General features: G+C 39.6%; 1 protein-coding gene across 4 annotated transcripts in view; it reads right to left on the reverse strand.

Moving 5' to 3' along the window:
• clec16a (C-type lectin domain containing 16A) overlaps window positions 1–13,864 on the reverse strand; it is a 34,260-nt gene that overhangs the window by 4,877 nt on the left and 15,519 nt on the right. For 3 of the 4 annotated variants that reach the window (XM_080511704.1, XM_080511706.1, XM_080511703.1), the window contains exons 10-21: window positions 12,287–12,605; window positions 10,743–10,854; window positions 10,557–10,657; window positions 9,230–9,349; window positions 8,848–8,957; window positions 7,531–7,575; window positions 6,306–6,356; window positions 6,045–6,173; window positions 5,740–5,860; window positions 2,341–2,492; window positions 1,609–1,813; window positions 333–503 (exon numbers count right to left, since the gene is read on the reverse strand). In XM_080511704.1, coding sequence (XP_080367830.1) covers window positions 333–503; window positions 1,609–1,813; window positions 2,341–2,492; window positions 5,740–5,860; window positions 6,045–6,173; window positions 6,306–6,356; window positions 7,531–7,575; window positions 8,848–8,957; window positions 9,230–9,349; window positions 10,557–10,657; window positions 10,743–10,854; window positions 12,287–12,605 — 1,636 coding nt within the window. The remainder of the gene's footprint in view (window positions 1–332; window positions 504–1,608; window positions 1,814–2,340; window positions 2,493–5,739; window positions 5,861–6,044; window positions 6,174–6,305; window positions 6,357–7,530; window positions 7,576–8,847; window positions 8,958–9,229; window positions 9,350–10,556; window positions 10,658–10,742; window positions 10,855–12,286; window positions 12,606–13,864) is intronic. The other variant, XM_080511705.1, reaches the window with a different exon arrangement.

Raw genomic sequence — 13,864 nt, forward strand, 5'->3', positions numbered from 1 at the left:
GGTTTTCTTTTAACTTTACCCCAGCAGGTGTGTACTTTTGTCTCCAGATGTGTCTCGTCTTACTCTTAACTGCCACTCAAAATGAAACACTGTTGTTTTTTAAAAAAAAATGCTGTGATCACAAGGTTTCCAGGGAAACCCAGTTTTGCTACAATCACTTCCCGTTTTAATTAATGTTGCACATTTTTTTCAGTTCATGAAAACAAAAGATAGCATTATCCATTGAAACACACCCTCTCCCACTCCTCCATGAAAGCGTCATGAGCGCTCTCTGCAGGATTACGTCTGAAATAATGGAGCAGGTAAAAGTGATGAGCGTTCCTGCACGTCACCTGGCACTTTATCCACTGAGGCGAAGACCGATCTACTGGCTGTGGGGTCGTTGGGCGCCCGTCTCGACTGCTCGTAGAAGCGGAACGGCAGTCCACTGGGCGACGCGTTGGCCGTCTGACCGAAACCCAACACCTCCGTCGCACTGGGCTGCACAGGCAGGTCTAACAAAGCTGCACACAGAGCATGTGGAACAGGGACACATCGACACCCAGGTTACAGTGAAAGAAAGGTTTTTCATTATGACCTGAGCGAATATAGGGCATATTTATGAATGGAAGTGGAGAACAGTCTCATCTCAGTGACAATATAGCCATTAGTTGAGGTTTTTGTAAAGTTTGCATGTTCTTCCTGTGCTTGATTTACTTTCACAGTCCTAAAAGAGTGTTTGAAGTTAAATGGAGTCCCTGCATCGCCTTTCGGAGTGGATGTGATTGTTTTTCTGTGTTTGACTATATCTGATAAAGCTGTATAGAAGGCGGTTGGGATGTTTTTGAATGTGTGACTAAGTAGGTAACAAATACACTTATATTGGTTCTGCTTACAAGTCTTACATTGGTTTCATATTTATGTTAATGTTTCAACGTGTAAATAAAAAAAAAAAAAGTCATCAGAAGGGGGAATTACAACTGAGTGGAGGGTAAGTCCAGTCTGAAAAGAACAGCTTCGCTGAAGGATACCCTCTGACATTCAAAATTGGACCATTAGTGGTGTAATTCAGGTTAAATATAAATAAATCAGAAGCAGTGTAATGCTTATAAAAACCCCAAACCTAAAATTAAACAGGTTTTTTTTTAGATCGTTTAAAGAAAAGGTCAGTAAAGGACAGAGTTTGTTTTGTACAGGCTGCAGGTCACAGCAGCAGCTGACATGATTCCAGCTGCTGCTATGAGTCCCCAAATATCAAGACACACTCCGATAGTGGTCGTAGGCTTACGAGCGATGCTTCGGCCGTCTTCAAACTGCGTACAAAGCTTGATCGATTTGAGCTTGGACCGCAGATTTGACAAACTATTCTCCCAAGAGTCGATCTTTTGTCTGAGGCGGCCGAAAATCGCACCCGTTTGTGGGAGCCCCGACAGATTTTCTCTCCTACTGTGGGGTGCAGTTGTGTATAACTAAAGCTAATAGCATGTACGTTCTGCTCTATTTGCCTTTGTTTCAGAAATCCTTTAAAAACAAACCACGTTTTCATTATACTGCTGCTCCTCTTCTAAAACACCTTCAAACTCACACAAAGTATTCTCTTGACCATTTCGTTAAGGCCTGTTCACGCACCAGCAATCCTCTGCATTTTCATGCGGCGCGCTTGAATGCGACCTTTGGCCAGCCTCTGCTTGGCGATGATGCAGCGGATGTGGTCGGCGAAGATGAAGTTGGCCTGCAGGATGGGCAGGGGCTTGGCATGGGGGTTGGAGCTGGGTTTGTGGATGACGATGTTCAGCGCTCTGCTGTCGTCCTCGACACCAGACACCTGCATGTCCTAAAAAGACGGAGGGAGACGACAAGAGCGTCACGACGACTTGATGTGCAAACGGACCGAGGCGGAAAAGAAAAGGGAAAAGAAAGTGCATGTGTTTCAAATAGCATGAAATACATATATATATAAGATGACCAAGACATTTCAAAACAAAAAGGAAGCACGTTGAAATAGCTCTGTGGCAATAGCAGTGATTAAATAACACACACAGCATTTCTAACACTTATGATGCCAAGTATGACTTTGCATGTTCAGTCTTGTTGCATAATAGAGACAGTAAAGCAAGATCATTCAAATTCTACTGAAGTTGAAGTGGAATGAATGAAAAGAACTAATGAAAAACAGCAAGAAAAAAAACCAACTGCTCGCCACTAGGTTGAGGTCAAGAAGATGAATATTGGATGAAAAGCTAATCAGCTAATGATGTGTCTAAAGGAAGGAGTTGCAATGAGTCGGAGATGGACTTTCACATGCTAATCAAGAGAAAAACATTCAGCCTGAAGACATTCTTAACAGCACTTTTCTCTCACTTGTAGGAGGCCGGCAAACTTGACAACACCCCAGCCGAGACGCTTCGTTTCCGGTTCAACCAGACTCATCTGGTACACGTCGACAGCCAGAAAGCGCTGAGCCTGGCCGCCATCTTTGCTGACCACCATGCAGGCGATTAGGTCACTGTTATCTGAGAAAAAAGACAAATACAGAGTCGAATATATTAGGTCACCAATTAGCAAAGTATTCATTTAAAATATAACCAACAGTTTGATCAGTAATTAAAATAATATTGATATTTGAAGATATAATGATTTATCAGACAGTTTCAGGGAAACAGTAATTATTCATATTTTTTTTGTAAGACGACATGCCCACAGTATACATTAAAGTCTTCCATGAAACAATGAGATTTAAAGGTCTTGGTTGATACAACTGGCAACAAGAATTCTTTACGAAAACAAACAAAAATAAAAAATCAGCTTGTTTGATGTATACAGGCAACAGGCACAGACGCACAGAAACCAAGGATCACGACTCACTACAACATACTTGGTGACTAATATGAAACCAAACCAAATGAGGACACTGTAGCTTTAACAGTTTACTTCTGTTTTACGCTACATGTGAAATTTATACCACAAAATGTGTCACCTTCCTCTGAAGAGTGTTTGCATCAATTACAACATAGGTCACATAAAGGGAACCATCTATTGGAAATCAATGATTGAGAAGTATTCCAGACTGGCCCCCAACTTCAGTATGTTTTACTGTTAAGTTACATTCAACTTGGCTCAAAGCAGATTCCATACATTTGCAGACATCACACAGCACAGTAAAAGTAAAAACACAGACTTTGAGATACATTTAGGAGGAACGTGGAGGTGTCAGGCTCCCACGTGTCTGGGAGGATTAAAAGAAAAAAAGATAAGCATCTCCACTCCAGTTCACCAAACATTTACTGCAACGCAAACTAAATGACTTGATAATGATCTGATTTGACATCAGATACTTTTACAAACACACCCACTCAAAACTAAATATATCAACGAAGATTCCAAGTCCATTCTGACGTGTAAACACCGACTGCTTTGTGCCTCAAATTTCTTCTTCATAACATTTACATCATGTGGTTTCTGCTCTTAAGAACAATGACCAGAAATGACATTCCACGTGCTATTATAGTAATGACTAATTCTATTAATATATTTTGAGTTCATTTGAGTTTTTCTGGATTAATTCTGGAAATTGCAGGATGAGTCAGCTTCTGTAGAAACTCTGAGGCAGATTTCCATTGACCTGATTAGGTTCTGTGTGGAAATATCCATTTCCGAGTTCAATAAATGTGTAGATTCCACCCGTCTCCCAGAGCAATGTCTAAAAATAAACTGTTATTTTGACGTGAATGAGAAGACAAATTGGGTAATACACCTTCTGTACTCCAAAGCAACAAAATGAGGTACAACTTGAACTTTTCAGAAAGAAAAATGTAACAATATGATGCCCAACAGCCTGAGTACATAACATTTTCTGCCCTTTCAAATAGTCTCCAGAGCTATCAAGTGTCTCAAATCAGCCTAATGAGGCACATAATAGAGGAAAGGCTTCATAGAAGCCAGGAGACAAATGACATAAAAACAAAGTAAACAACCCGATTGAGAACAAACAAGAATTTAAAAGAACCAATAACCATGGAAAAACTCAAAAAATGATCTTTTTATGGTGCACAACCCACTTGAAGTCATTTCAAAGCGGATGACAATCTTAAAGGTTGTTATGACCAAAGTTCACTACCATGTTTGTCAGCTGACATTTGCAAACACTCAACAGTTTCATATCATGATTCGTCTTCAAAGAAAAGCTACATAGAAACTGTTGGATTTTCAGTGGTCCTATTCATTTGTAACATGTCATCCTCCTATAAAGAGGAAACATTTTGGTGAACTAGGTCCTTTATTGGAAGCCCCTGACTGTTTCACGTAATTTGAAGATGAAAATTAAATAAAAATGTCAATATATCAACTCTAATTGAGCAATAGATGGCAACAGCATCCTGACAAATCTCCTGGAAGCACTGTTTTAACTGATACAATACAAAGGCCTGATGTTCTGTGGAAGATCCATTGCCGTTGTTCACAGAACATTCTTTCACGCATGTGTTGGCCGGGCTTTTCCCCATGGATACCAGTCAGAGCACACAGCTGCTCTGTTGTGTGGGTGTTTCAATTCATTGTCATGATGGAAGACCTCAGTCTTGAGTAGGTGAATGATGGTTTTCCGCTTGGACATGGACCAAAGATAATGACTTTTGTGTAATAACTCAAGTCCACACTATCCAAGTAAGACAGAATCATTTTCTCAAGAAATTATTAGTATAATAATAGACGTGCAAGTGACCAGTTATTTACTATTCTCCCTTAACTGTTTCCTATTCCCATGCTCTTACAGTTTTTCCTCATCTTTATAAAACAAGACAATCTACTGTCGCTTCATGTTCAGGCAAATGTGATCGGAAAATGCTAAAATGTCCATGGTTTGGTTTTTTTATGTTGTTTATGCAAATAGTTTTAATATCTGATCACAAACTGACTTAGTTTAGTTGGTAGTTGGTACATCTGGGTATAATTTGAATGAAGCCTTGGTTTTCTTTCCTTTGCAGCTCTTTTCAGATGTTTTTTTTTTTTTTTTTTAATGGAATACACGTGGTCAAAGTGCTGGTGGAAAGTTGAAATGCACTCTACTTTTAGCTCACTATAAAATGGAGGGTGGTGAAAATGACAGAGCAGAGCCTTTTCTTCTTTACCCTCAAAACATTTATGCAATACATCAAGCCACTAAACATTCATGCAGATGGTGAGCGAATAGGGTGTACACACTGAGTGCACAGTGTATGATGTGTCATCCGTCATGGTCACAACTGCTCAGTTGTATTTCTGATTCATAGAAAAGCTAACCACATACAACTTTTCACAACATTGTCTACATAGTTGGGCAGAGTGGGAGATGACTGTTTAAAGGTGCCTGTGTGTGACGTCGTTTGCATATACATCCTCTGGGTCGTCCACTTTGCTCATTTCACTGAGCATGTCTGTTTACGCTTGCATGTTATGTTTAAATGGTCCTCTTATCTGTGATGTGTTGTTCGTCATAATTGTGGACTGAAAGAAGCGCTTTCTGCAGTAACTTTAGGTGTGTTTGCTTACATTTCACCCTTGTCTTATAATTAGTAAATTATCTGTTTTCCTTTCATTGCTTTTCTAAGGTTGTGCTGAAACTGCAATAATTAAACTTAATTTAGTTATACAGGCTGTACTTTCCCATGCCTCAAGTTTAACTCACTCGCAAGTGGAAGTGGTTGAACAGTAGACCGTGTACGGTGTGTGTGTGTGTGTGTGTGTGTGTGTGTGTGTGTGTGTGTGTGTGTGTGTGTATCTTACTGAGGTCCAAGACGTCATCTGTCTTAATAAGGTCTTCAGGTCTGGTCAGAGGGAGCTGAGTCTCAGGTTCTCCTTGAAGCTGGAGCGATAACGAGCGCAGCATGAAGAACACTCGGATAGCCTGTTGGTAGAAACAAGGAATCCACACAAACATACAGAGAAACAATATGTGAAAACGCAGACTCTGTTATAAATCCAAACGCATGACAGGCGGTGACAGTGATTTCAGGAGGACCTGACTCATGAGTTTGAATCTCTGTGTCGTGATTTCATCGGAAACTCATAACATGAGCGAGTGGACACACCCTTCGAGTCTTCTCCACATCTCCACACGGCAGTCTCTTGACAAAGTCGATACCGGTAAGAGGGGTCCCGGTGGGCGGCAGCAGTATTGAGGCATCCATCATCAGATATTCCACATTTAGTGGTTTACTCTGCAAAATGCAAACACATGGATGAGTGCTGAAAAGCCACACAGCAGAAGAGCCCCTGCACACATGAGCAGCAATGGGTCATTCACAAAAAATAGAACAAAAGAGTCATTTAAAAATAAAAGGATGACCTACCGTCATGCTCCTGTATTCATCTTCAAACATGTCCAGAAAGATTTCCTCCCCCTGTGATTGAGGTCATATTGGAAGTTAACTTCATCTCAACAGGGAGAATTAAAAAAAAAAAGAAGATTTTGAAGATATGAAGATGAAGATATTTTCTTCATTTGACTGAATCTTTGATGATCTTTAACATCGAATAATAAATTAGCCATAAAGAGGATTTTCTACATGAAATACATGACAATTACTTTATATAATAACCCGTTTATTAACACTAGTCTAAAGGAAGCACACAGTCTATTGGTCTTGTTGGTCGGATGCCTGTATGTCTCTTTTCGCACCCTTCTAGTGGTTTGTTTGTCCGTCTATTTTCCAACCCAACAATGTCCTGTCCTCTGTCCTTCCACTATTTCACACACTTCAGTAAGAACTAGAATCACTCAGTGTTGGGATAATACCTGGGTGTAGACTTATTTGACGGTCGTATGCAACAGAACAGAACATTCTGTTCAGTGTATGTTAACAAAAAGCGACAGTCACTTGTAGTAGCCTTCTGTTTTGGAATACATCAAGTAAATGGGGACAAAAAAAACACCTACCTCAATTAATAACATATTTGTATTCTTATATTCTAGTATTCCCTATATTTTAACATTGTCAGTCAAGAAGAAACAATACGAGATGGTATCGTTACTCGCCCTATAAAGGGTTAAAACATACATTCACATCGTTTCAAGTTTCAAAAGCCAATCGTTCAAAGATTGGAGTACAAACCAGCTTAAAAAAAATTCTGACGCACCCCTCCTTATCAGTCATTATGCAGAGTAAATGCTGAACATTCAAGTGATTAAACAGTTAAGATTAAGTGTGCTTTCGATCAGTGGTAAAGATGGCAAAGCAGACACACAAGTGAAAGAACAGCACAACTGCAACTGATATCCAGTGACACTCAAAATGAAACTGAAAGCTTCGACTGTACACGTTGGATTCCGTCGATCTTCAGGAACAATGCAGGAACACTTTCAGTTTAGTCTAAAGTATCTTCAGAGAAACGGCCTCAATTATCATCAAGCCTTTTGGCCTGAGTCAAGTTCAGTGATCTGACTGGTCCATCGTTTTGTGTTTAAATGGTTTGCATTTATGTTTTGTTGCAAGTTTGCAGTGCATGCAAATACATGTGCGCGCACGCACGCACACACGGTGAATTTATGTCTTAATAGTATTACTATACACTTACTTTGTAGAACCTCCGTAGTAAATGTAGGCTTTCTTCTCTGGCACCCTGCGATCACAAAGAGGACTATATGAGACTCTGAAGCGTCATTCAGCTGACACACTGAAACTTTAAGGATTTGAAGGATTTTTTTCTAACAATGAACATGAAAGAAATACAGTGCAGGCCCCCAAAGTTTTATATTCTTCCTGCAGTACAAAAGCTTTGCAAGTTTTTGTTGAGGTTTTTGGTTCTGTTACTCCAAGTGCAGACACTTGATGTATATTATGCACAGGGGTTAGGCAAAATAAGTTTAGCCTAAACCCGTCGGTCTTCCTCTGTTTGTTTTATTTCTTTTTTCTTGCATTTTTTTGTTGCTGCCTTTTGTATTTGGTTGACTGAATAAACAATTACTACTACAAAAGAATGAAACTACTTTGACATGCAAAACTCTAAAATTCAAAATTTGCAAGGCAGTTTCTTAGAAATTGTACCCTGGGCACTGAAATGTTGTGCAATCTTGCTCAATAGCACTTGACACCATAGGTTTGGATTTTAAGAGGAAAAGCTGCACCTGCATTCACTGAAAATTATTTCTGAGAAGCGATGGGGTGTGTCAACCGTCTCGGTAATTCAAAACTTTAATAAAGTCTGAAGCGATTGTTTTGTTGTCACACCCCTTTATGCAACGCGCTTGTAAGATAACTATTATAGAAGGATCATTAATCGCAAACTTTCATTGCCTGTGAAACAAAACAAATTTTATGTACTGCTGGAGGTTATAATTTAAAAAAATTAGAATTTTTAAAAATTAGATAAGATACTTACTGATAATCTTACAAACTTAGTAAAATAAATAATAGTAAACAGAGCAGATAGTAGGAAATCATTTCAGCAGAAACACTCTGTGTGATACAATTACAAATAGCACTGAAAAGAGTGTTAAAAAACAAACAAACAAAAAACGAGGCAGTTTCAATATATGTATGCATTACAAAGAATGACAGCAGTTATTCGAATTTCTTCTGACACATGGTGAGAAGGAGCCGGTGGTTGGGGTGAAATGCCTTGAGCAGAGACTACAAAATAACTTCCCAGAACCAAAAAGAAAACACAAATGTTGGTCAAGGAGAAAAGAAAAACAGATTGGGAGTCAGAGGTGAAAATGAGGAAAGAATACAAGGGTGCGAGGACTATGGAGAACATGTTGGGTCATAACAATAAATGAATACTTTCTCGGTGAACCGGGAACATTGGATTCCGAGCGAGAGATGAAGTTACGGGGAAATATATGCTGACATGTATGTACATGTGAGTGGAGCGTTTCTTTAGTGTACCTACCTCCAGGCATGCCAGATGAACATCTTTGATAATGCAGTGGCTCCCTGACAGCACCGACTGCTTTAACAAAAGGCAGCACAGCTCAAGGGTGGCAAGGCGTACTTTTCCATCTAAACACACAACAAAAAAAGGTCAGACAATATTAGAAATCTAAAGAATCCAGGTTGAGACAGGATTTCAGAGAACATGAAATAATGCATAGCTTGTGAATAAAATGTCGTTCCGTGTATATCCAACATGCTATTGTGTTTGAAAACAATGCAACAAGAATGTATTTATTCTGGCATGATCCACTAAATGGAACTTTTTATTGTCGCACTTAAATAGTCAAACTGTAAAGATTCCAAGTGACAGATAATTTTGAATCCGTGCATCGTGTTACCTGGCTGTGCTGCCTGGTTCATAACCCGGATTAGTCTTTCTACAAGCACGAGGCTGTAGGAGCACCTCTCCTGGTCTGGAACTGGCAACTGCAGGCGCTCCAGAAGATCACAGTTTATGCCTGTTAATAAATGGGACAAATAACAACAAAAACTGTGACATATTGAAAATAAACTACAAATAAATTATGGTAATTCTGTATAAGCAGCATGTTTCAATCTATATTTAATGGAAGCATCATGTGAAGACCTTTATTGAAAAGCTGCAACAGTGATGAAAAGTAGAACAATTGCAAAGTCATCTACACCAAATGTCAAAGCCTGCTGACTGTTGTGGCTCAGAGTGTTTATTATTTTGGGTTCTTACTCGATTTATCTGAGTACATTGTTATGATAACATTTAAGAAAGAGGTTGTTTTTCATAGGCGGAGACGGCTGCAGGCTGGGTGTGATGGCTGGTACAGACCCCAAGGCTTGTCTATGTATCGACTGCCGGAGTCTCGGAGGAGACAAAAGGTTACCAGCAGAGGAGCTCAGCAACCCGTGACATCTCAACTGAGATACTGACTTCTCTCAACAGAGCGAGAACTATTGTATCCGCATTGAAAAAACAATCTCTTTAAATCATGTTTTTCTGTAATGATACCAATGTTGCTGTGCTGACAGATCCAAGACCTTCAACTCAAACATTGTGCTTTGCCATATTTTTCCTTCTGAATGCCTTTGTAATAATCAGATTTCAATGTTTCCTAAACAAGTTCAATGCTGTTATTGCCGAGCTTTTGCTTTGCTTTCTGATAAATACCCCTGTCCTATTGCAACAAAGAAGCTGAAAACAACCACAATACTTTTGTACAGGTGAACCATCCATTATTGGCAAACTCGGATAATTTCAACATTGGCTGGTACCATGGGAATGAACGAGTTTGAATTGTTTTTGATTTTGACTGCGTAACTTATTTGACTTTTTTGAAATCAAAAGGCCTTTTTTGTTAGGTTTTATTTCAGTCAAAGAATTCTTTGTGGGGTCTCTTCTGATCATATATTTCATAAGCTTCAGATATGCCATAACATTAACTACACATATTGTATAGATCCCTACTGTTGATGCTCCAATTGTTTATTTTGACAATCTCCTATATAAAACAATATTAATTCCTGCAGTAACGCGAGCTGTTTTAGCACAATTAATACATCACTTATTAAGACCAACAAAAGTTGCTATGATATCTTTATCATAAATCATACTTGTAAAGCAACTACATGGAAGTTTAGGTTTTGTTTTGGAAGTGATGTGGCTTACACCGTAAAATAAAGAGCGAGGCTCACCTTTACTGTGCGAGACAGCAAACAGCAGACAGAGGACAAACAGGGCATGATAGTCATCCTCTGCACAGTCGAGGGCACTGTACACCATGTCTAAAAACGGTCTGCAGCAGGAGAACAGCACATATCATCAGTCCAGTCAAACTTTCAGGAAAATGTTAAGCTGCTTTCTGCTCCGTGAGCTCCCACCTGCTCCTCTGTGTGTGTGTGCGAGTAGCTGCAGCGGTCTTCTCCTCATCGGTGATGTTCTGCTCGGTCAACTCGGACACTTTACACTTCTCCATCACCACCATTTCTATTTCTGTGAATAAGCAAACACCGAAAGAAACATGAACTTTGTACTTGCATATATGTCAAAACACCTGAACACGTAAGCCGCCCAAAAATACATTACAATTCACATCACACACCACAGCTAGTACTAGAAACATGGCTCTCGTGACTGCGAGTGTAAAGTCAGATGCACTTTTATCAAGTTAAAGAAATGTAAAGTAAAATGAAGGTGCCAACCATCACATATCAACTATTCATTTAAACACTGGGGACACAAGAGGTAAAATGTACTAACTGAGAACAAGGCATCACATTTTTACAAATAATGTACCAATAAGGTACACAGTGCCACCTAAATCATCACCTGTTCAATAACAAGCTTTTGATTGTATCTTTTCTTTTAAACAACTCTTGGGAAATAAAAACTCAAATTGTGTCAAATTGCAACTCTCCCAAAACTCTTCAAACGGGTTGTAGCATCTCAAAGTTAAGAAAAGGGTCATTTCTTATTATTTCATGGGTGAAATGGTCACATTGTAATATGCTTATTACTACTAAACACACATGCACACACAGAGCAGGAGTGAGAGACAGGCGGAGAGGTGAGGAGCACAGGATGGATGGTGTGTCACTGTGGGAAATGGGACAGTGGGCTGTAATGGGGATTGTGTTGTACGTGCAATAGGTGGTAGCCATGGTAATCATGGGGAAATTAAAAAGGTGCCCAACATGGATTCAAGCAGAAAGAGGGAGGCCTCATTGATTAAATGCTCGTGTGCAACATGGATTTTATAAACTTGGGTTGGACCTATACGTTTCTGACCTCTGAATCAAATGTGAAGTGTGACGCATTTCACTGCAACAAGACTTGAGATCCTAAAGTACTTTATCCTGTACTGCTGGCAGCTTCAGAAAATAAACACGTAGCTAACAGAGAATGGAGCAGCTGTTCTTGGAGAACTCATTTACAGGGAAAAGCCTGATATGGAAGGAAGTAAGAGTGTGGGCGTGGTCCAATATTTAAACTCCATTTGCGACACCGCAAAAAAATATATGCGTCCGTTTGTGGTTGCACATCCATGAAATTCGTCTTCAGAATTTCTACCCGATATAGCCTACATCACATGAAGCTGCCTTAATTCTACTACTCATTTTATACCAATTGTGTTTTTTTAAAAAGACTTTTTAATACCAAAGGAGCCGTCATTCAGATTGTTAGGAATTATTTTTAGAAGCAGGGTAATAATGTAAAGAATGAATTTATTAAAAAGATCAAAACGGTTAAAAAGATAGTCATTAATTAAAGTGAAGCCACAATATATTTATTAATGAGTTCTCTCTCTTTTCTGGTGAGACATGAGGGCCGCTGCTGTGATGGCTACAGGATAACCAAATCTGAATGATGAGAGCAAAAGAAACACAAGCACAGTCCTGTTGTGTCCAACGAGACACACACTCACCTTCCGCCGTCTCCCCACTTGCTCTGCTTCCCTTAGAACTCCCACCTCCTCCGCCTATTCCCTCTGTACCTTTTCCCTTCTCCCTCTCTCGACATCCCTCCCTCTCTCCTCTGCTGCCGTCATCGTCCCAGCCCTCCTCAAGTCCTCCTCCACTGCTGCTGCTCCCTGTTCCAGTTCTTTCCTCATCCTCCTCCTCGCCCAGGTTCTTGTAGTTCGGCCTCTTCTGCGTTCTCTTACGGCCACGGTGGCGGGACAGCTCCAGGGAGCGCTCCAGAGACTCGGGGGGCTTGACGAAGCGACGCACACCCCCGGCACTGGCCTGGTTACAAAACAAGAGTGGACAGAAACACAACTGTGAGAACTGCGAGTGACAAAACAGACGAGTGACAACACAGAGGAGTGACAATAATCAATAAGCTGAATCCACATTATGCTTTTATCCTTTTTTTTGTGACTATAAAACCTATGTGAACCTATTGTTTTTATGAAAAAAAACACTCATGGTGTTCTGTATCCTCAGGGGTTTCAGAGGTGTAACAAATTAAAGAACATCCCAGTGTGTGCAGGCTTTACAAAAAAAAAGAAACACTACTACTTCCGACTCCTTTCCAAGAAGTATTACTGCAACACTGGTATTGTGAAAACAACCATGCAGATATACCATTATCTTCTCGTGTGGAGTCTTACAGTAAATGCTTCATGCATTATCATGATCACATCCCATAAAAGAAAAAAAAAAAAAGAAGGCACACACCACTTCCTCCTTAATAAACAAACTATCAGTGTAGATTAAAAGAAATGACCACACGAGCCACTTCCGGGAGGGTCATACTGAAAGTAGAAACCCTGGGGTGCTTATTAGGTCTTCAAGCTTGCACTACAAAGAACAGACACCACTTCAGAGGAAACAGCTGTTCAATACGGTATGGTAAAACTGAGTAATCCAGACAATGCTGCCAGTTTTTTTAAAATTGCTCATGCATTGCGTGGATAAGGAAGTATCAAAATGACTGCACCATTAATGCAATCCAACATGTTGAGGTGAGCTGTATATTGACCTTTCTAATATGAGAAAACTACTGTATAGAAAGCAACAGAAAAAATAAAAATCCAAGGATTTCAATTTTCAGTTTTTAATGCAGTCGTGTTGCACAAGAAAATAATAATCAAGACCAAATGTGGAGATTATTAGATTAACCAGATTCGTTTTGTAAATGGTTAATTGGGTTCCTAACTAAGCTTAGGATGAATGGTAATGTCCCAGGGAAGTATCATTAGTTCTGGCTATACAAACAAAGCACAAAGTAAACTGTGATTATAAACTGTAAAGACTAAAGTGATTGCCAAATAGGGTTGTGGATGACAAAAGTTTCTAACTGTAGTTTTACTTTGATTTTAACTTCCAATATAAATGAGTATGTATAGGGTCCATATTGGTTATTTGTAAATATCTATGATCACACCCCCCCCAGTCTTTTATCACGAAACCCCTTTAAATGACAAATCCTGATATCAGACAGTAAAATTAAGTTGTGACCTGACTTTTGAAGTGTTATATGAAACAAAGACATATTGAGA

Source organism: Blennius ocellaris, assembly GCF_963422515.1.
Source record: "Blennius ocellaris genome assembly, chromosome: 16".
Taxonomy (NCBI): domain Eukaryota; kingdom Metazoa; phylum Chordata; class Actinopteri; order Blenniiformes; family Blenniidae; genus Blennius; species Blennius ocellaris.